This window comes from Perna viridis, chromosome 8 (assembly GCF_037379345.1).
Source record: "Perna viridis isolate PV_CMFRI_1.1 ecotype Kerala chromosome 8, ASM3737934v1, whole genome shotgun sequence".
In the NCBI taxonomy this organism is placed as follows: Eukaryota; Metazoa; Mollusca; class Bivalvia; order Mytilida; family Mytilidae; genus Perna; species Perna viridis.
This window is the reverse complement of record NC_142452.1, coordinates 17,984,201-18,009,222: the sequence shown is the minus strand read 5'-3', so window position 1 is coordinate 18,009,222 and position 25,022 is coordinate 17,984,201. Positions and strand designations below refer to the sequence as shown.

Genomic DNA, 25,022 nt, shown 5'->3' with positions numbered 1-25,022 from the left:
AATACGATGCATCTTAATGATAGCTACATTATTTTTTAGTTGTTTACTGATTGAGATTGAAAACTATGTAGTCAATATATAGATATTTGATGCTGGCAAATTCAAAGATACTTTTAAAAATATGGCTTGCTCAATTCACTTGCCAGATATTTTGATTATTATATAATCTTGACAAAAGCATGGTGTTTTGTTTGATAATAGTTTTGCTTAAAAAAAAATTTTGGAAGGCTATATACAGTATATCTATAAGAGATCGCAGGATCACATTTGAAAGTTTTTGAGTCTTTCCGCTTAATTAAGGAGGTAGACCTAGGGTAAGGGACACAACTCTTAAAAATCATCGGAACGTTTGTATTCAGCATTTTACATCAACCTAATATAAGCATTTAATTAACTTGGATTCCCTTTATTCTGCTTCAAACGAAAGCTTGAGAGGCTTTGGTGAAATTGAATATAATTCAAACATAGCACTGATTTCATGTTATGCCCCTTACCTTGTCTACCTCTTTAAGTAAGAAAACTCTTGTAAAGGAATAAAAATTAAGATATCTGAGCTTAAGCACTAATTGATATATGTAAGTTTTTGTATTGGCTTAGATGACGATAAAGCATAAAACACATCTTTTCGAAACGGATTGATGATATTTGTAGATACATCTAATAACTTCCCCTTTTGTGAAGAAAATAATTTTATTTTAAGAAAGTTCGTTAAATAGCAATAAACATTTCGAATTTATGTTCTTAACTTAAACGTGTAAGTCATAAGTTATATAGAATGGCAGAACCTACACTGAAACAATGAGCAACTTAATTAACTGGCATGATGTTCGGCAACCTTGTACCTCGTGATAAATTTAAAGCATTATTAGTTGTCGTAAGTATATATATTGTTTTCAATGTACATTTTTGTATTTCTACACATTGTTTTTGTGTTTTTTTGTTATTTTTGTGACCGAAAACTCTCAGAAATAATGTCTGTTAGGTTTGAACTTGGTCGTTGCTTTGATTTTGATTATTAAGTTTATAGTTCACCTGAACAACCATTTCGTCATAAAATAATGAACGTGTATTAAGTCTATAGTTCACCTGAACAACCACTTCATGGTTAAATAATGAACGTGTATTAAGTCTATAGTTCACCTGAACAACCATTTCATGGTAAAATAATGAACGTGTATTAAGTCTATAGTTCACCTGAACAACCATTTCATGGTAAAATAATGAACGTGTATTAAGTCTATAGTTCACCTGAACAACCACTTCATGGTTAAATAATGAACGTGTATTAAGTCTATAGTTCACCTGCACAACCACTTCGTGGTTAAATAATGAACGTGTATTAAGTCTATAGTTCACCTGAACAACCATTTCGTCATAAAATAATGAACGTGTATTAAGTCTATAGTTCACCTGAACAACCACTTCATGGTTAAATAATGAACGTGTATTAAGTCTATAGTTCACCTGAACAACCATTTCATGGTAAAATAATGAACGTGTATTAAGTCTATAGTTCACCTGAACAACCATTTCATGGTAAAATAATGAACGTGTATTAAGTCTATAGTTCACCTGAACAACCACTTCGTGGTTAAATAATGAACGTGTATTAAGTCTATAGTTCACCTGAACAACCACTTCGTGGTTAAATAATGAACGTGTATTAAGTCTATAGTTCACCTGAACAACCATTTCATGGTAAAATAATGAACGTGTATTAAGTCTATACTTCACCTGCACAACCACTTCGTGGTTAAATAATGAACGTGTATTAAGTCTATAGTTCACCTGAACAACCACTTCGTGGTTAAATAATGAACGTGTATTAAGTCTATAGTTCACCTGAACAACCACTTCGTGGTAAAATAATGAACGTGTATTAAGTCTATACTTCACCTGCACAACCACTTCGTGGTAAAATAATGATCGTGTATATGTTTGTTACAAGGTTGTGGTATGTAGCAATGTTTGAAGCAAAGTTGTCATTTTGTTAGATTTGATTTTATTTTTCTTGGTAGAGATTCCTCATACTTTGTAAGAAATAATTCCAAATCATCTTCCAAATATACGGAGGAAGATGTTTACAAAATGCTGGAATTTTTAATCGACAACATATTTGTCCAGTATGGTGGATGTGTTTTTCAACAAACGGTCGAAATTCCAATGGGAACAAATCGTGCTCCTTTACTTGCTGACCTTTTCCTTCACTCTTATGAGTCTGACTTTATAGTGATTTGATCCGAAAGAAAGAATATCGTTTGGCTAGATCCTTCAATCTCATTTTCCGCTATATAGATGACGTATTATCTTTAAACAATCCTAATTTCGGTGATTTGATACATCGCATCTACCCTAAAGAACTTGAGATAAAGGATACTACATACACTGTGAAGTCAGCCTCATATCTTGACCTACACTTAGAAATCGATGGTAAATGAAAACTATAGATCAAACTTTACGACAAACGTGATGACTTTTCATTCAGAATTGTCAACTTTCCTTTCATCTGTGGCAACATTCCTTCAGCACTTGCGTGTGGAGTGTTCATATCACAACTCATACGTTATGCCAGAGCTTGCCGAAACTACGCAGACTTTTTGTATCGCGCTAGAACTCTAACAAATAGGCTTCTTGAATAGGGTTATGTTGCTACAAGATTGAAGTCATCATTATAGAAGTTTTATAGTCGTCATCATGAACTCGTGGATCGTTATGGTGTATCAATCTGCACCATGCAAACTGATTTATTCAACGGGTCATTGTTTTCTTTTCCTCGTTTGTCTACCCCGGACTTGATTTTGAGCAACTTGGCGGGTGTTTCTAGAAAAGCAGAGCACCTGGTCCATGCTCCCAGTTTTTAGTGGAGTCAGAGTTGCTAATTTGCTTTTGTTACTTTGTATGTATGATTTGAGTAACTTTATGTTCTTTGTTGTGTATGTCTGGTTTCCATGTCTGGTCTTTGTCCCCAGATTACATTCTTTTGATTACCGTTATAACCTTGGTTCCATTGTTTACTCTTTCAACAGTGTGGTAACAAAGCTGTTCGGCACCGACCATTTTTATACTGGGGGTGGGAGCGGCTAGGATTTTCAATGTTGCTAAATAATTTGTTCCTGCTCTTCTCAAAATTATTTTATCGTTTTTTCAATAGCAGATGAATTAATATTTTTTTAAAGAATATGGCAGATTTGTTTTTGCGGGTCAAATTTGCGATAAACAAAAAAATGGAAATATTATATAAATATCAAAGGAGGGGATATGAAAGTAAAGATTCAGATCAATCAGATATTTTATTCTTGTTACGACTAAATAGAATTAAAACTTTTTTTTCATTAAAAATGGAACGGAAATTTCAAAATCAGGAATTTTTTTTCGCGTCCATATCTTTTATTTAGTTACTATTATATACAAATCTTTCAATTTTTGGTGACTGAAATAATGTTTCCTCTCAGAAACTGATGTGGCTGTGGATTAAGAACATGTGTATACATCAAATAGCTAAAATTAGGCTAGCAAATATTAGGTCAGGAGTAAAAAACAAAAAAAATAAAATCGTTCCCAACCAACCCACATTTTTAGTGAAGGTCGGATGAAATTTAATTGACCTAAATTAGACGTGACTTTCTCTGTAGCCAGGAATTGGATGACGAGCTGCTTCTGTCTAAACCATAACATTAGAAAGTATGGGACTCGTGCAGGCCGGGGAAGCTTCCCCTACAATAGCACAAGGAAGTCTGGGACATGTACAGGGAAGCAGCCTTCGTCACAATACATTATGCATGGCCAATCTATTGTGATCACCTTGTATAGCACCCCAAAATATATAAATCAGGCAAAGAGCAACCTGTGATGAAATTCATGATTGTATAATATATCTAATTTCAATTCTTGCACACTTATAGAAAATAAAGAGTGACAGGATATAACCTTGGCGTACATTGAAGGATGGTGAGAGCGTTGAACTGCAGATGACTTGGCATTTGGTGATTTTGTAGAATCCTTGAATAATCTTTACTATTTGACATGAAGTCTGTAGTGTCTTAGTACCTTCCAAAGAGTATTTATGTCCACTATGTCGAAGGCCTTCTTCAAGTCCACGAAGTTGATGTAGAGAATCGATTGTCATTCTATGGACTGCTTGATGATGACCCGTTACGTGGCATTGTGGTCAATACATGATCGGCCGGATCGGAATCCTGCTTGCTCATCACGGATATTTGTATCTCTTGTTGCCTTGATTCTTTCTTTCCTGAATGACTCGTGCTAGGACTTTACTTGGGAGTAAGAGTAGTTGAATTCATTTACAGTTTATGGCAGTTGTTCAGGTTGCCTTACTTTGGAAGCTCAAGGACGTAACCTAAACTCCACTCATCAGGGATTTCCGCTGTTTCTCAGCTCGTACAAAAAATAATCAAGGGAACCAATGTTATAGCGGTAATCAAATGAATGTCATACAAGGACAAGGACCAGATATGGAAAACAGACATACGCAACAAAGATGCTAGATGCTGTACCAGGCATGGAAAACAGACATATACAACAAAGATACAAGATGCTGCAGTGCCCCGTGCGGGTTCAAGTGTCAAAAGTATAAATATGACCAATATTATATATTGTAAATTTCAATATGCTGTACACAAATAGTCCCGCATCAGCGCTAATCTTGTTGCAAAAGGCGACTAAATAGTTCTCGGTACCCTGGCGGGCGGCTAGGTGACTCTGTCCACTGAGCAACTGGATTGTGTGTCCCAGGTGGTGGAATGGGATAACCCTGGTATTTTACATGCTAGGATTGTCAGGCCATAATACGAAAAACCTGCCCACAAACCATAGTGGTAAAACCTGTTGGGAAAGATGCCACGTTCCTTGCTCGTTCAATTACCCTTCTGTGGTATGCTACTGGAGTAAGAACTATTGTGCCACAGAAGACTAATTTACCTGACCCTACCCACCTCTCCCAATTTCCAAATTTGTCGACCCCATTATTCTTGTGTGCCATCCCATTTTCCATTTCATCATTATTTTATGTTCATTTTATCATCTTTTTCATGTTTATTGCCTGGATATAGCTGAAACATTTCTGCTCGGGCGTTAAACCCCAAAAATTAATCAATCAATCAATCAAGATGTTTCAGATGTTTTCTGGGTTGATCTTCAAGACCTCAGGTGGAATTTGGTCCGGTCCTGAGGCTTTTCCAGTCCTGATTCTACGTATGGCTTTTATGTTTTTGCGATTGGGCTAGTATGCAGATTAAGGTCTTCTCTAGGGGGTGGATCAGGAGCGTCTGGTATATCTTCCCCATTTAAAAGTGGTCAATCTAGGTTTGTTTGGATGTGTTGGTCTTCCTACTTGCAAGTTGGCGTGTGATGTTGCAGTCTTGGTGTCATCCTGGTCATTGCATTCTTTGCTTTCGAAGCGAGCTCGTTGATGTTTCTCTTTACTTCTTTCCTGATGCTTTTGTGTTACCTCGTCAACTATTCTTTCTGCAACCTTGTCTTGACCTGGTCAAGTTGTATCTTAACAGACATACACTTCTTAGTTGCCTAGATTGTATTATCAGATAACCATGGCTTATATTCCTTTGAGAATCCAAGTTCCTCTATGCATGTGGTGTTATATGTGGATTTTACTCTCTCTCATTGTTTGCCTACTGCGTCTTCTCCTTATGTTATACTTTCTGACTATAATCTGATCTTGTCTAGTTGCACTGACTATCTTGATCTTAAATTTAGCCACTACAAGTTGATCGGATGCTATATTGCTATATCAGCACCTCCATAAGCTCTAACGCTCTTTTTCCATCTCCCGGCAACTATAATGTGGTCTATCAGGATTCTTGTTTTCTTTTCTGGAGATACCCAGGTTGCTTTTTGTATATCCTTGTGAAGGAATGGAAATGTCATACCTCCTATGACCATACTGTTGTGGGAGCAAAAATCTGCAAAGAGTTTTCCATTTCCGTTGATGTTACCAATTCCTTCCTTTGCCGTGATAAGTTCTCTCCCTGTGTTATCTTTTCAAACTTTGCATGTCATCCATTAGAATCGAGATGTCCGGTGGTGTATTTCAATTTAAGGTAGCTTGGAGCTAGTTGTAAAGCTCCTGTTTGTCTTCTACCTCTGCTAAATGGGTAGGAGCGTTGCATTGAATGACTGTTACTTTTTTTGTATCTTTGTATAAACCTTGCCATAATATTTTTTTCAATAATAGGATTCCATGATTTGGCATTTTTATTTAATAAGATTCCTACTCCATGTTGATGGTTACCGTCCTCTTTGGTGGTCCAGGGTACAGTAGAGTTTGCCCTGATCATAGAATGACCGCCTCACATGATTTCCTTCTAACTTCGTCCCAAAATATCAAGGTTGTAGCGCTCCATTTCTATTGCATACTAGGCAGCTTTTCCGGTTCGTATAATGTCTGCATATTCCATCTCCCAATCATTGAGGCGGTCTAAAGGGAGAAAAGTTTAATTGACGGATGAAAAATTATAGTTTAGTACAATCGAATGTATTTTGTAATACATATACACATATCACAAGTATATTTCAAGAATGTTGTATTGGCTTCCGATCGTATAGTGAAAATATTAATTAGTTTCTTGATTAAATTTATTTTATGAAAGATGCATATTTAAAGAACGATATTTACAGGTAATGGTTTTATATTAAACAGACATAAATACTATGAAGTAATATTTGTGTGCATTACTAAGGTTTGACCACAGTCTGCTATAATGGTCGTTGAAATAGTTGAGAGCATTCAGGGTCATTAATTAGATAAGACCAGTGCTTTCGTAACAAATACGAGATTGTGTGTAATGTTGTATAGTATTTTCTCAGAAATGTTAATACCTTTTTACTATTTTCTATTGACTTTAAGTTTGAGAATACACGCTGTGCTAGTAGGCAGAACAAGCTGTATATTTTGTAGTCGAGTAGCTTTTTTATGAATCAAATGATATTATACATTAGACACATTGGACTACAGTAACTATTAAGTCTTAAGTGTCCTAAGGTTTCAACCTGTTCCATTAGGATTTAATTACACTTTCTCTAAGAAATTTACTGAAGACTTCGATAACGTATAAGCAAATTTAAGATAGTTCAGGTTCTTATTAGCAATATTAATGTTAAATAACATTCGAAACTGATCAAAAGACTCATTAAAGACAATTAAAGCTTTCATCTCGGAACTAAAAATGTTGTGCTTCAACCAAAAATTTAACAAGTTCTTATGCTTAATTTAATGTCACGTACTAATATTAGACGTAAGCTTAAATGTATAGCAAAGTCTTCTTTTTTATTTCAAAGTAGACGTTTTCAGCGACCTTAACTAGTTAATTACTGAATTTGTTTCTATACATGATTATCATGTCATAAGTACATACATAGGAAAGTTCTTTTCATTTAGAAACTGCAAAAGTTCCGAGCTGTCTCGTACATAAGTTGCGTGGTTTTTAAATATAGCTAGCAAAAATTAGTCAAGAAGTCTATGAAATTTGCATAATGGGAAATAATCGGACGGTCCGGTATTTTTATCTCTTCTCTGTTATAATGTTTAGTGCATTTTTATGCATTTTTCTAATACTTTGTTTAACATACTGGATTAATATGAAACAAAAGTCTCTGGAAAGAAATTGATATCCATTTAGTTGTTTTTTATAACATCATGAATTTTGCAACTAATAACCGTAAAATTTTAATATTAAAGACATTTGTTACATACTTCCGCATACATAATTTAACATATTGAATGGCTGTTTATGATTCATTCACTATATGTAAATGAGATTCTCCTCCTCTCTTTTTAAATTTTTTTTTCCTATCTAAACTTTTTTTTATGAAAAACAGAATGCAACATTATTTTTTTTACATTTATGGTACTTCATTTATTTTTTTCTAGTCACAGAAAAACCATTTTGTTTATTTTTCCTCAAAGTGAAATTAATATTTTTTTTCAAAAATATCCCAGGCCCCCTCAATACAAAAATGGTCGGTGCCTTACTAACCTCTGGTAATGAATAAATGAGTGTCAGAATATTTCTAGAGATGCATCTTCAGCTAAAAGGGGAGATAAGATATTATATAGTTTAACTTAATCAACAGTTTGAAATATGAACGACGATTTTAAATGTAAATAGTGAGTTTCATTTTTGAAGCTTAGCTCTAATCTATTAAAGAAATAATGATGAGTATCATCATCTTGATAGATATACAAATGTATAATATAAACTTTGTGTTTTCACCAAAAAGTTGTAATTGTAAAATTAGTCACAAGTTATAACTTACGACTTATTTTACTGTCACAATTTTCTTTTAAAAAGGGCCACTGATTGGGAAATCTTTCAAAATACGTTGCGTGGTAAGGAAATCAAGGAACAAGGATTCTAAGGGTACTAAGATCTGTTCACTGATGATATCAACCAAAAACCAAATACCGATAATGAAGAAATCCATTCATTACTTAAGTAAAATATAAAGCCTTCCATCATTAATATTAACAAACAGTTACATATGTTATATCTTTTATCATGTGACTTCCATTTAAAAACGAATCAAATAACTTAAAGAATCAAAATGTTATTGACAAAACAAAAACTAACAAGCAAACTGTCGCATTTTGAGATTAATAAAGTATACAGTGCGGAATGGTAACGAACTTTTTGAGATTTTTTTTTGAGTTTCCGGACTAACGCTAATCGGTAACAGACTTTTCGTATTCAATCTAAATGAAAGTGTAGAAAGCACGTAGGATTTTTTCTGGAATACAGTTTGTCCAACATTCCCTCATATTAACCGATTATATCACGGAGAGAAGAAAATATTTCTCTTTCGGAATATAGTCACTAATTCCAATTTCAATAACAATCTGAGTAAAACTACGTAACAAACGAGTGTTGACATTGAAAAAAACTTGGGTCGAAGAGGTAAAAATGCCATATTTTATTAAATAGCGTAAAGTTGTGAGTAAAGTGACTTCTCTTTTGGTAGCATATCAATTGAGACTTACTTTTTTTAAACTTTTAGTTGATAATAAGCCATTTTTAATGAAACGTGTTGAATTTTCTACATTCTTTCAGACTTTCAGTGATCATGGCACAGGACTTACTGTGACTTATTGTGATTTATTTTTACACTAACAAGAAATATGATTTCCTTACGTGCACCACAAACAGTCCTAAATTACATTTTTCACTTTACCTGCTTAACAGCTTAAGTTCCATTTCGCTTGCTGTGGTAACAATTTCGCCGTTCTTTATTATGACGTATGCGACGTACGCTTGGAAAAATCATATGTTTATCCATTTTTGTTCACTTTTAATTGAGTTTTCATGAATTAACCATATGGTAGTTTTTCGTGCTCTATGAATATTTATTCAGTATGACTTTATAAAAATCACAAATCGACCGCAAAACTATTTTAAACTGTTTTGAACTTTAGTAAAGTAAATGAAACCGGCTCAGGGTTGGATCCAGGAATTCAGAAAAGGGGGGCATAAAAGGAATTTAAGGCCGAGCGAAGCGAGTCAAGAAAGCTTTTAATAAACGCAGTCTATGTGTTGCACGAAATGTTGGTCATATGCCTTTCTCTTTTTTCACCATGGCTGTGGTCTAAAGAGCTTTGAACACTTCATAATAAAAAAGGCTTTATTAGTGAATAACATTTTGTAATGGTGTTTGTATTTGCTTATATATTGTGTCATTTTACAGGCCAAAATAAGCATTAAAATGAAATAAAATATTTCAAAATAAACACCAATACAATTAAAATCCAGATTAATCTGTTGTATTCAAAGAGTAATCAAGGGAACCAAGGTTATGATCAAAAGAATGTAATCCAGGGACAAAGACCAGACATGGAAAACAGACATACACAACAAAGAACATAAAGTAACTAAAATCATACATACAAAGTAACAAAAGTAAATGAGCAACTCTGACTCCACTAAAAACTGGGAGCATGGACCAGGTGCACCGGTAGGGTAAGCCTCCTCTGCATTTCTAGAAACACCCGCCGAGTTGCTCATAAAAAGTCAAGTCCGGGGTAGACAAACGAGGAAAACTATGACCCGTCAACGTGCAGATATCTTCATAGTTTTTATATAATTGTGAATTTCGTCGCCATACGTACATACTTTTTTGGAAGACATTAGTGCAGTTCTTCAAGAGTAGTTATGACGTTACGTATTGGCTTGGTGTGTCCAAATATGTCGTTTTATGTCAAGTAATATACAGTTTAATATGTCTCTATAGATGGTCTCCTTCCTTTCATACGAAAACCTCTTGGACTTCATCACTTTAGAACCAAACTTTATTCTATACCTCTCACTCTACTACACTCCCTTTACAAAACAAGTCTTGACACTCCTGTTTCTGACCCCATCTCATCATTATACAGACTTGTTGCCATCATTTTGGATATTGGTTTCCACAGACTCTTTCAACCAGTTTGTGTGAAAAGTCAAGATGAAGAAAAACGATCATTTCTTCCACTACCGTTTGACAACAAAGGTATAGATGCAATTAATTTGGCTAACATACTCCATCACAAAAACGTCACCAACAAAATTCCCCCATATTTCAAAGACAAATCCATACCAATTATTTCATATTCCTATACCTCATCCATCGCATCCGAAATTTTCAATTATAAAAGACTATTGCAGAAACTCGGGAATGAGGACTTCAAAGCTAAACCATCTGACTGTTCTTGCAAAACCTCTCCATTCAAATATGGTCCTTCTGGTCACGTCCTTACAGGAGATTTAACCATTATCGAAAATGAATCTCTGCGTAATATCCTTTGTAAAGGTCCCAAGTACCGTGAACCACGCTCCATAAATTGGAATTATAACTTTAAAGTTTTTTATGGATGCCGCCGAGGACTATGCAAGAAAATTGATAAAACGAGAACAAGAAGACATTGATTCTCTGTCAGAGTGGTTAAAGGCCGTGAGGTCTATAATTTTGAAACGAATGAAAGTTTTAAGTTGGTCAATGAGTGCCAAGGCTACATCAGTTTTCAGAGACCCAGATGTAGCAAAAACATTGTCTACTATACATGACAAATATGTTGTCGTACCAGCAGACAAAGCCCAAAACAACATTGTGTTTGTCTGCAAAACGTTTTATATCCAATGTTTATTATCAGAGGTAGACGTAGAAAATAATAGCAGTGATAAGACCTACACTGCTACCATTCTCTCCAAAGAAGAGATTATGGAAAGCCATAAATCTGTGTATCCTCTTTTGGTCTCTCTACCAAGGACGATGATTGTGATTTACCGTCTATGTACTGGATTCCGAAACTTCACAAGAATCCAAACAAATTGTCAACTTTCCTTTCATCTGTGGCGACATCCCTTCGGCTCCTGCGTATGGAGTGTTCATATCACAACTCATTAGTTATGCCAGAGCTTGCCGAAACAACGCAGACTTTTTGTATCGCGCTAGAACTCTAACAAATGGGCTTCTGGAACAGGGTTATGTTGCTACAATATTGAAGTCATCACTACATAAGTTTTATGGTCGTTATCATGAACTCGTGGATCGTTATGGTGTATCCATCAGCACCATGAGAACAGATTTATTCAACGGGCCATAGTTTTCCTTCCCTCGTTTGTCTACCCCGGACTTGAGTTTTTATGAGCAACTCGGCGGGTGTTTCTAGAAAAGCAGAGGACGCTTACCCTACCGGTGAACCTGGTCCATGCTCCCAGTTTTTAGTGAAGTCCGAGTTGCTCATTCACTTTTGTTACTTTGTATGTATAATTTTAGTTGCTTTATGTTCTTTGTTGTGTATGTCTGTTTTCCATATCTGGTCTTTGTCCCTGGATTACATTCTTTTGATTAGCGCTATAACCTTGGTTCCCTTGAGTACTCTTTTAAGAAACGTATAAAAAAGCCAATGTGTATTTTTTCTAAACATATAAAAATATTTACAAGTCATACAATATAAACTGAGATAGACTTGACAATTTGGCATCCTCGGTAGTTTTGTGGTCAGTATCCACGCCTGTCATACGTAGGACCGGGGTTCGTTTTCACGCCGAGGATGCCAAATACGTCGCGTCGGTCCAGTGTGGTTTATATCTCCAATTATAGCGCAAGGCAACACTGAGCAAACGGGCACATCTATGAATAACTACAAAGTACAACGTACAAAGGGGCCATAGGAAAAAATAACTCAATTCAAATAACGTTTAAATCCGGTTTATTCTCGAGTATAACTGATAAACTAACAACAAAGTTGACAACAGTACAATGATAGACTATTACAATAGTACAACACATGTATGAACTATTTTACAGTGCCTATTTTATTTCACTTTTCATGCAAGTATACAGGTAACAGTAAAACAACCTACATATCTAAACTAACTGAGGAAGCACTAAAGAATAACACCAAATACGGTGCATCTATCTCGCACAAATTACGGTGTGATTCACACCTGAACCTTGTCACATTAACCTAAAAATAACCCGCACCATGATTTCTTGATGCAGTTTTGCAAAATATAGGGCACCTCAAAGCCTTATTATAAAATCATAATTACCATTGCGGCACTCGATTTTAACTGAGACGGAGACTTATTGTTCAGCGAAAACAGAAAGCTGCAATTTGTTTTGAAACTGAATTCATCAACGTCACACTCAACGTCACATTACTTAAAATATTTTTTTTTTAAATACATGATAATAAGTTTCCGGGTAAAACTAATGAATGTAACCACTGCATTAATCATAAGACAGTATAACATACATAAATATAATATATTTGAACTAGTTTACAATTGGAATTTAAGGGTGAACACCGGAAAGTTGGAAAGCACGGCAATAGTTTTGATTTGGTATAGGCTTTTTCGGTTTGGAATGTGGTGGTTTAAACCAGGTTTTTAGCACTGAACATCTTACTACAATTATGGTTTATTATGTCTTGTATATTTCAGCAGAAATTGGTAACTTAACTCTACCACATTAGGTAAAATCAGTTACAAAATTATACAGAAGATTATCGACAATAGAAAAAGATGTCATCTGAATTTGGCATTTTTTTAAAAGTTTGATTTCATTTAAGCTTAAATCATTTCCTTGATATTCTTCATGTTCGTCATTGTAAGACATGGAAGATCGAGGAACTATTATAAGCAAGCCTTGGCCATCTATTATAAAGTACAAAAAACTTGATGCATTTTACTGTTATTTGAAGATTGTCGTATGAATCAAATATTTATGAATTACTTTATTTTATATTCCGTTGTTTATAGGTGCAAAAAAGTAATCTTTGAAGAAGAAAAAATAATTCGAACCGTCAACGTTTCTATTCGTTCTTTGATTATTTCATCTTAAGGTCATTAGGCATGAGGGCTAAATGCGATAAATTAAATTTATCGCTGTTTTGTATTAATCCCCAGGGAGTCTTGATATATATTTTTATTATCTAGATTTCACTACTTCCTCAACAAGTTTGAAACATAGTAATAAGTTCGAGATAAGACTGCACTCAGATTGCTGTACGTTTAGGGGGGAAACACAGTAGAATAATACAATGGTCCAATTTCTACATAAACTTACGACTTTTATTTAACTTAACGGTGCACTTGTTCTATGCTCCCAGTTTTAAATAGAGTCTAAGCTGCTCAATTTCCTAGGTTACTTTGTGTGTATCATTTTGGTTATTTTCTGTTTTTTGTTGTGTGTTTCTCTGGATTACAGTACTTTGATTTCCGATAGAATCTTGGTTCCCTTGATTACTCTTTCATACATTTGATTATAAACATTGTATTCGCTTTTACCTTAGTTTTCAATATAACTTTCAAATTGAAATGTGTTAATTGCTAGTGGATTTAAATGTGTGTATGTGTCTAGGTTTAGTTTGGCCTGATTGTTGTATTGTTAATCTGTATCATCAATATTTGAGATTAGTAATGTAACGTACATGAACAGAAGAACTGAAAAATTGGTTCTTTCTATTTTTTAGTATAAAGGAGTAGTGCATATATACTGATTGTTTCATTAATTGTAGTTTAAGGTCAATAAACCTGTTAAACATACCTAGCTGTCTTACTGAATCGAATTTCAATGTGCTGGCATAGATGCAACCCACTGGACAGGAAGTCATATTAACTTATTCGAAGCCAACCAGTTTGGCTTTCCTATCCTCCAAATACAGCAGGTATACTGAAGAAGCAGTGACTTACAAACTATTTGTTTGAGTCGGCAGGGGTCAAACAAAACAGATTCAAATGACTAATATTGTTACGTGTATTAAGAAACGTTTGACGACTAATCAGAGTTTAGTTTATTCGTAAAATTGCAAAAATTCATAGAACTTTGCATCTCGATGACAATTAATGCCATAATTCCTACGCTACGGTCAATAAACATAGCGTAGAAAACATAGCAACATATGGAAACATGTGTAGGCCTTAACATTGGAATATGCGTTTGATTTCCATATTAAAACTCTTAGAATCATAATATTGCCAAAATCATACAAAATGATACTCTTTTCATATTCTAAACCTTTAGAAAAACATGTGATTGTCATATAAGTTTTGTTTGCTCGTTTTTTGAATAAGCCTTTAGTGATAATCATAAACACATATTTTTTTCCTACAGACTACAGACTTTTTTTTAACTTATTCAAGTAATTTTCCCACAACAGTCCCAGGTTAGGAGAGGGTTGAGCGCTCACAAAGACGTTTAACACCGCCACATAGTTTATGTGCCTATCCCAAGCCAGGAACCTGTAATCCAGTGGTTGTCGTTGTTTTTGTTTTTGTTCATTGTTATTCATTTTACGTTTTTTTGTCTATAGAATAGGTCTATAGATTTGTCTTTTACGATTAGTTTTACTTCATTTATTTTCGGTCCTTTTACAGCTTGTTAAGACTGTGTGGTGACCTGTAGAAGTATACTTGTTCGCTACTTGGCTTTTGGTGGATGACTGTCTCATTGGCAATCATACCGCATCTCAATATATAAAAAAATACTAAACATATTTTACCTTTGATGTGACAAAATAAAAATTTCTATAAAGACAATCATGGTTAAATTGGGCACTACACACATCTAATTAATCATTTTTTTTTCCTTTTTTTTTCTTTTTTTGTTTTGTTTTGTTTTTTTTTATATTTGGTTTTGTTTTTTTTTTAAATTGTTTGTTTTTAGTTGATTTTTGTTCAGTTCTTTTTATAAAAAAATAAAACATATATGCAAAATCATTGCAATATTGTAATTTGACACGATTTTATAATCGTCTTTAAAAATACGAAACTTTACATTCTAATGACAACAGAAAAACTTCGTGTCAGTCAGAGCCATGTCATCAGTGAATATACCTTGTGCAGGCTGCACCCTTGTCTGTATTCCACAGATGGCAGTCCCTGCAGGACAACTGTTACTCCATTCTCCATACACACCACGCAGATGTGTAAGGTCGGTATTATCTGCCTCTATAATACGCGTCCCAGCCGTTGTATGAAGGTTACGACATTTAAATTTGATCCAGTTTGTTCCAGAATTATCGAGTAATCCCTGTAAAAGTATACAGAAACAGAATAATAACTTTTTAAGTATATTTTCCATCGAATGTGATATCTGACCCATTTCATAAATGCAAACCTTTTATGTTACAATAACAGCATTTTTCCTCTTCAATGTCACCCCCATTATCAGATTTTATAGTCCTCAAATAATGAATATATTGATTTATATGGCATACTGTTCTCTGACATGATGATAAATTTATTTTATCCATTATATACTGGTCTGCCGTATAACATGAGACATGATATCACTGATATTATTTTCTTTAAAAAAGCCGTTGACATCCAAACGGTGCTTCCGAGTTCCTGCATTTAAATTTTTTGAAGAATCTAGCAATACTTTACTTTTTCATGTCTTTGATTTCTGTTGGCCTATCTTGTTTCTCTCTCAGTTTTTGATGTTCGTTTTTGCTCATCTCTAACTTTGGTGTTTTGATATTGCTTAACCGTGTCTTTAATTGAACACAGTAAGTAAATCAAAATAATTATTGAAACAATATCCTATATATATATATCCGCTAAAAAAAAACCTGAAATAGTTAATTTTAGAGAACTTCATGCACGATTCTTGATTTTGTCCGATGAGTGAACTGACACAGTCTTGTGACAACATTTTTCCCTTTGAAAATCTGCTGATAAGAGAACTTGAAATTTATACGGAGATAACAATGAGTTTTCAGAAAATTCACAGTAACCGTACTAATTTTCTCTATTTTGGACACAAAACCGCTAAAATAGTACACGCGAAATTGATTTGTAATACTATATTTTTTAAACCGCGCAAGTTGATACGTGCGAATATGTTCACTTGACAGAATGCGCGAAAAGAAGCAACCACGAAAATTAATACGTTTACAGTATTTAAATAATATGATTATTAATTAATTATATTTATATACTATTATACTTTAAAACTGACAAAAACTTTTAGTAATTATAATGATATCAATCCCTCCTTGCCAATTATAGACGTCTTCACGTATGTAAACTACAATGCATTAAAGGAAAGAGTAACTTGATTGTGAAAACATTAATTCTACCTTAAATGCTTCGACTTGAATATTGAATGACTCCAAGAACGTGTTCTGCGGGCAAAGAATATGCCTCTCAATACTATCGAATTTGCCATATCCGGAAGATGCGATATCACCACATATGTATCCACTTCTCGACCCACAAATTATCTCAATAGAATTAGTTCCTGTGTAATCCATGTCTTGGAGCTCTACCTAACAATAAATTAAACATGATAATGTTATGTCTTATGTAAAATCATTCATTTCTTTCATATTGTCTTTATTATTACAGGATATTTGTTTTCCTCCAAGCGTCATAGCTATATATTTTTGAGGTAAATATGACTTCCGACGTCATGTGTTGAGTAATGTAGATCATAATTTGTGGTCTGCGTAAGTGAAAAAAGTGATTCACGTCTGATACATGACAAGAACTATACACACCAAGAAAATGAGATTGACAAACTTACGAAATGTGTATGTTAATAAGATATTTCATGTATAAAAGTAGCAATCTTTATAAAATTCAGGCAGAAGGTAATTCATGCAATTATAAAAAAAACTGCAAATTCAGATTTATATGTTGTTTTAAAAAATTACCGATCACATAACCTGTTTTAGTTTTTCATTTGGTTGTTGCACTTTTGAAATAAAAAATTATAAAGATTGTCGTGAAATTTGTAATTTGCAAGAGTTATCCTTCTTGATATGGTTTTATTTAGTAGACTTTTGTGGAAGATAAATGTATGATTTTCTAAAATGTACAGATCTGAATGCTTTGAGTGCAGTCATGATTTTATTAAGGTTTATGCACATTTATAGCCGTTGTCTAGCAAAAGAATGCATTGCTTTGGAATTTTTTAAATAACAGTCAGATGTAATCATTGCATTTGATATTTCTAAATGCACTTGAAATTAAAGGGACACTTTCTGCTTCACACCGACCGTGCGAGTACCAAAAGGGTAGTCAATGGCTTTAAGAACCCCCTCAGTCAATCTGAGTAATATCGTGATCTTAACCTTGACATACTGACTCTGTTAGATTAAGGACTCTTTAAAAGTTTCAAAATAATTGAAGATGTCTTTAACAAACGTGAGGATTTGATTTTTCCAATTCAAACCATCCTTTTATTATTTTGAATAGAAACATATCTCTACCCTATAAAATTCGCTTTATATATATATATAAGGGTCTGAAAAATTCCCAACGATGTTAGAACTGTCAAGTTTGCGAAGCAAATTTTTGTCGTTCCCTCCGCGGGACTCGAACTCGTACCTACCGCTGTGACATCTATGGCAACACCGCCTGCACCCAGCGCCCTAGACCACTCGGCTAGCTAGGCTATATAAAATATAGCTTTCGCTTGCCGGGTGATTCCTCCTTGTAGGATTAATCTAGGGCTGTAACTTAGTACACGATGTATGGTAGTAAGGGACAGTTCATCTAGGTGTTATTATGTAGTTTTAAATAGTCAAATTAATGATGCATGTCACAACAAATCAATATTATACAACGTCTCAGAATGTGACGACTCTATTCTCTACACTGCTCAATCGGATCAAATTGATACAGGGAAGATAACGTAAACTTTTAGAAGGGGCTGAAAAATTCCCAACAATGTTAGAACTGTCAAGTTTGCGAAGCAAATTTTTGTCGTTCCCTCCGCGGGACTCGAACCGCTTTGACATCTATGGCAACACCGCCTGCACTAAGTCCAGCGCCCTAGACCACTCGGCCAGCTAGGCTATATTAAATATAGCTTTCGCTGGCCGGGTCATTCCTCCTCGTAGGATTAATCTAGGGCTGTAACTTAGTATATATATATATATATATATATATATATATATATATATATATATATATATATATATATATATATATTGTTTTCATATATATATATATATATATATATATATTGTTTTCATATATATGATTGTAAATTGACAGTTTAGGTAGAGCGATGAATTTGTCAAATAAGCTTATTTATGTTATTTTCGGTAAAATTACTGGATTTACAACTAACTTGACGCCCATCAGCTTTTACTCCTTGCAACTTGACGGGTGCTGCGAGCGGAGCAGGACATGATACTCTCCCGAAGCTATTCTGATTTCCCTTTTGTCATTGTGATTAAATTTGAAGTTGCAAAGTTTTCCCCTATAATTGATGCTTGGGGGGAAGGGTTGTTGCGGCATTCCAAAAATGAAAATTTACACGAACCATTGTTCATGACAAATATCATATTTGCCTACCTTTATCCTATAGCCTATTGCAAAATGGCGCTTATGACAAAATTCTGGTTCGTGCCAGTCTCCAATATCAACACCATTCAAAACAACTAAAGGTTCTTGTAGTGGTTCTAATTATAAAATAAAATGTTGGAAAGATATATGTCAGTAGTTGAAATCAGTTACACATTTTGTTGTTAAAGTTTAAAATGCTATATATTATAGTCTTGATAAAATGAATAATGTTATATACCCTATTTTAACGTCTTACCCTTTTACAAAAGCGCTTAGCAAATACTTATTTCTGTATAACTCTTGCATACAATATCAGGACATGTAGAAATAAGTTATGAGTGGATAAAAAAAAACCTTAATTGGCATAACCACTTCAGGAAAATACATTTTATGTGCGAAGGATAAACAAACAGTAGATAAATACGGCTTTTTCAAAGCCGAGAAGATATGTTTTAAGCATGTGTTGTCATGTGTCATACTAGTACGAAAAGGAAAAACAAACGTTTTTAGTAAAACAAACTGACTTTTTTTGTGTGTATTTTTGGGTTTTTTTGTTCTCGGAGGTCATATCGCTAGTGATTTAGCCTTTTGTGTTACGTCTTGTTTGCTTTATATGCGATCTTTTTTATTTGCTTAACTATATTGTGTATGTAGATCGTCTTTGTTTCCTGTTTTCACATTATGGTCATGTATTCGGATTTGGACGTAATTGAAATGTTCTATTGTTCACGCTAAAGTTTTTTTGCCAATATTGTAAGGACATTTTTAAGAGAGAAAAAAACGACGTAGTGCGTAAGTAACTTCGATATAGTAATGCAATGTCATCGTATCTGAATAAATTCGAAACTATTTGTGAATGTTATCCGTCCTTATCATTAGTAAATGTAAATCAGAGATTCTCGAATTGGATGACAAGTTAGTTTTTACTTGATTTTCGTTATTCCTAATGTTTTCCGTTACTTCCAATTCATGGCCACTGTCTGCGAAAATAAATCACTCCTAGCAACATCGAGTTTTGAAGAATTATTCATGTTAAGTAATACATTTCCTGTATTGCAAGTGTCATTTGTATTATTTTGGTCTATTAGCAGTTTACTATCGATATTTTTGTCCGTTCTAGGATGTACTGTGCTGATATAATTTCTGATTATAAACCAAACGCAACTTGACTCTTTATTGTTACACAGAAAGCTTGCAGTCATTTTGAAATTTTTATCGTATTCAAAATAGTTATCGAGATAACACTCTTCCACTTTGGAATTGATGGTGATTATTGTCAGTAGTAAGACATCTACATGCTTGTAGCAAAAAATAAATACAGATATTGGGAGAATTATTAGTTTCATATACAATAAGTTGATGTAAGTGGACCCCATGGCAACCATAACGTTCTGTACTAGGAGATTGGCTTGAGTAATACCGCCTGAATCTTTTGTATGGTCCATATTGTTCCATTGGCGATGTCGATAGAAGCTCATCGCTGTATCTTTTTTTCTATTTCACTAATTGCTGAAGTCATTGGAATTTCTAGGTGGATTGATCCATTTATGAAAAGTCTATCCATTATCAAGTGTGTCTTGTAATCCTTTTTAGCGTCTTTGTTTAGAAGAATAAAGCTTTTTTTTTCGTTTCTCCTGAACTCCCTTTGTGAATTGTTCGTGAATTCCAAAAGGAGTATTTTTCAACAACAATGCTTTCTCTAGTACCAATTTTGTCCTTATAGTACAAAAACTGCTGGTGTACGAATCGACGGCTATTAAACTCAATGTCATCGAACTTTTGCTCAAAGAGATTAGTGTTAATGAGGTTATTTTCATCGACTGGCACGGTAAGTCGGTTATTAAGTGTTGTATCTAAAGTACCGCTGCAATTTTGGACGTAAATGATTAACCAATCAAACAAACCTTGCTTTATAATAGTCCGACCCGCTGAGGCAGATATTCATTGCTTATCACTGAAGCAACACACTGCAAGTAAACATACCCTATTATGTGAGGGTGTCCTCGTCGTCCATTGAAGACCCATAAGCGGCCTTAAGCTAACGTTTAACATCCCAATTTAGATTGTTGTCTCCTTTGTCATATTCACCAAATGCATTTTCCCATTCGGGCACATTACTGTGACTCTGAATCAGCCAGTTGTAACTTTATACCCTTAAATACTATGCGTTATGTGGAGCAGGGGATCGATCCTACAATATCCCGCATTCGAGGCAAGCACACTACTCTGAAACCATCAAGACGGTTCTGTAGTAAGAAAATGCCTTATCATTTTGCCTTATTATCTGAAAACGATGATACTCGGGATAATCGATAATATGATATACTCCTATATAAAAAATAATTGTTCAATTTGTAAATGGAAATATTTTTCTCTTAAAATACTAACCTTCATTGACCAATATAGATTGTTGCAAAACGGACACCCCAGAGCCTGATTCTTCGGGTGTATTACAGCAACCGGTTAATCCTATTCTACATTCTGTCGTAGACATGATATAAGTCGCTTTGCAACATTCACCTCCCAGCTCTGAACATTTCCCTGTGCATGCAATTATAGACATATTACCTATGGGTGTTGATTCTTTTTGTTGTACACCGCTTCTTTGAATATAGTAGTGTCCTCGGTTAAAATCTTTGGTATATGATTTACATTTTTCAATAACAGAAAACGTAATTAATACAATAAAGACTCTTCTTTCCATTATTGTGGTAATTTGCTATTCTGTGGAAACAAATCAATGGAATACCCTTATATTTGATTATTAAAAGTTTATTGTAGCAATTAAAGGAATATCTCGTCGCGCAATCATAATGTAATTATGAATACACAAAGAATTAGATAAAGAGTATTTTTATTTTACAACCTAGATTTATATCGGTTATATTTACACAAAGGCTACATCATAAATAATTAACAGGTTTAATTATTTCAGAGAACGCTTTAATTAGTGAATTTAGAAACACATCTTTCAGGATAAAATCAAAAGATCTTTCGCTACAAACAATCACGAAAACAGTCAAGAATCATGCACAATTATATACTAAACTATAGTATGTGTTATCACAGATACGTTTGTAACAAAGTGGAATTTAATCAAAAAAAAAAGAATAAGAACTCTAGAATCCGAAGACGCACCGGAGAGCAATAACTCGGCGGGTTTTTCTAGAAAATCAGAGGACGCTTACCCTACCGGTCCATGCTCCCAATTTTTAGTGGAGTCCGAGTTGCTCATTTGCTTTTGTTACTTTGTATGTATGTTTTTAATTACTTTATGTTCTTTGTTGTCTGTTTTCCATGTCCGGTCTTTGTCCCTGGATTGCATTCTTTTGATTACCGCTATTACCTTGATTACTCTTACAATAATTACAACTGGCAAATTAACTGACAAATTGTCTAAACAGTAGATACCTTAAATTATACTAAAAGGCATAGAAATTCACAATGTATTTTAATGTTTTATATTTTTTCATTCATAATCGATTATATCCACTTTAGCTTCTGTCGATGATCTTCATCGACAATCGAGAATATAAAGACACAAAAGACTTATTATGCATCGAAAGAATAATTGAAAGGAACGCAAAGCTTTCCTTACCGCTTTTTGTGTCAATGTTACAAAAGAATAATTTGACATAATACCTAACTCAGCAAGAAAAAAAAACTTTTTTTGGTGAAACGATAAACTTGTATTTTATATCGTACGCATTAGGTTCTGATGCCGCTTGTGAGGGTTTTCTTTTTGAAACTACCATACATAATACCAATACTTTGTTAATAAATTGTTGTATTCGAGTGGAATTTTTGTTGTATGTAACTTCATTCTACTTCAAATTCAGCTTCTAAAACAATTATAAAGTGATTAGAATACATCACAAGATCCTAAATGTCATGTGTTCATTAACGTGGTAATCAGCAAGTTTATTAACTGTTGAGAATCTCAATGTCATTTGCAGAATATTTAATGGAATATCAATGGGTTCCTCACATCACTATTGAATTATCATGGTGGATTGAAATTCTGTTTTGACTCCACTCGCACAAAATCTAATTTCAATCTTTCATGGCATAATCTTGCGTAAGCTGTATCTTTCTTCATCTGTCGTGGCTTTTGTTTGGGGTCTCAAACTGCTTATAATAACCGAATTCAAGATTTAGTGCTATACTTTCTACCTTAGCAAAACATATCAATGAAGCTGTTAGATATTTGATATTTTAAATCCTCAAAAAAGTTAAGCCTTATTAGTCGTGAAAATATATTAACAACAAGCATTTGAACTGTTACTATAACTTTATGAAGTTTTCATATAAAATCGACGAGAAAATTTTTATACGAGGCAGACTGCAGCTGCCCCCAAAACATCATTATACACAGGTACAGCGAAAGAAATACCTCCATATACTCAAGTAAGATAAAAAAAAAATAAACGAAAGGTGCAAACAAGACATACGCAGGCCAGAAATTCCTGACTTGGGACAGGCGGGAAAATGCTGCGGGAAATGCATTTTGTCGTTCAAAAGACTGACATACGGTGCAAGTGCGGTGTTTACTTAAGTACGACATCTTATTTACGATTCAAATAATTATATTACAATCCTTGCTTTCAATATCATATTCTCTGTTAATATCTATTTTTAGTTTTTGCAAAGCAATTTTGCTTTTCTAAATATTCACTTTTGAATTTGATTATTTATATTTCAACCACGTCATTAAAAATATCAATTTTCATGTTGTTGTAAAATATCGCTATGATAATTTAAAACTATTGCATGCTAAGAATTGGGACTAATCGACGTGATTTTGTTTTTCTACTTTCAAGTTTTAGATTTAACTTCAAACATAATAAGTTATGATTTCAAATTTACAAATTAAATACAAATTGCTATTTCATTTCTAACCATGTTAACAAAATTTAGTTCAGCCTATTAGAAACCTTGCAGTGATGATTTTGAAAATGGTTTAATCATATATATAAATTCAGACTGATAATTCTTACAGGACAAGTTATAAAAGTTTAGTACATTTTTTTTCAATTTTAACAAAGTTTATTCGAGTATTGGAGATACGTATGTTATGACAATATAAGTTGATGATTGATACTCTTTCCTCTACAACTTTTTTATCCATAAAAAAGAGGCAAGGTAGATTTAGTTTCTACTTTAAATGAAAGTGTTCAAAATGTCCTAATCTGGGCAAGGAAATTCTAGGGAAAGTAGGTTGTCTCAATTATTTGTGACATGTCATTGGTGAATTATTTTTTTCTTTTTTGGGAAAATCAATCCTACTAAAGTGTAATACGATAAATGTTAATGCATATTGTAGCAAAGATTAAAGCTTTTTTTGTCGTAAAATTGGGGTTCTTATCATCGGGTTAATATAATTCGACCAGGTATTACAATATAGGTAATTATAGTTTCAGCACATTTCTTTATTTCATCATCATATCGCATAATATTTGTCGTTTGGTTTAACCTGAGTTATTGAGTTATTTTGTGCATGTAGCATTTCAAAATTAGTAAACACTGAGAAGGATTGGTTGATATTGTAAGGTTATCATCGTTTAAGCAATAAAGGATGCAACTGAAACAACAGCTGTCTTAAGCAGCAGCCAAATATGTGAATAAAATTTCTAGAGAACACAAGGATTTAATTAACTTATTGTCACTTGAAAATGTTATTTATATATTGTGTCAATTTTCTTTTCAGCTACGAGAGTTGTTGCAATTATTTTTTTTATCAGATCCTGAAACAGATGTAAATCGACGTAAACACATTACGATTCTATGGACGATTCAAGCGACGATGTTGAGAAGGTCAACGCGAAATGTTTCAGTCTGACACTTAAGTTCTACAAGATACAACAAGAAACAGTGTGAATCAAGCAAGGAAAGAAAAAAATACCTTGAAGTAAAGTGTCACATTTAAGCAGAAAATACGCCTACAAAAAAAAAAACCCATAAATTATAGCCATAGATCATAAGAAATAATTTATCTAATGTGTGGACCGCCTCGGTGATATCAGAGTAACATGCTTGCCCCATGTGCGGGACGTCGTGGGAAAGATCCCTGGCCGTGTCAACAACAAAGGCTTTAAAAGTGGCAGTCACCACTACTCTGTTATGTTTTTAAAGAGATTGAGTGCGGAGTCAAGACGGGTGAAACGTGTCTGAGTGGGGTGGCATGCCTACATGTGGGCTGTTGCTTCTGTG

General features: G+C 33.8%; 1 protein-coding gene across 1 annotated transcript; it reads right to left on the bottom strand.

Annotated features, from left to right (window-relative positions):
* Positions 1-15,227: 15,227 nt before the first annotated feature.
* On the bottom strand, positions 15,228-21,390 carry LOC148609602 (vitelline membrane outer layer protein 1 homolog). The gene is made up of 4 exons (XM_088543131.1): positions 21,201-21,390; positions 18,822-18,928; positions 16,595-16,783; positions 15,228-15,543 (listed from the first exon to the last, which is right to left on the bottom strand). Exons 1-4 carry the CDS (start codon positions 21,373-21,375, stop codon positions 15,292-15,294), a joined length of 723 nt encoding a protein of 240 aa, XP_088399257.1. The 5' UTR covers positions 21,376-21,390; the 3' UTR covers positions 15,228-15,291.
* Between the last annotated feature and the right edge of the window lie 3,632 nt (positions 21,391-25,022).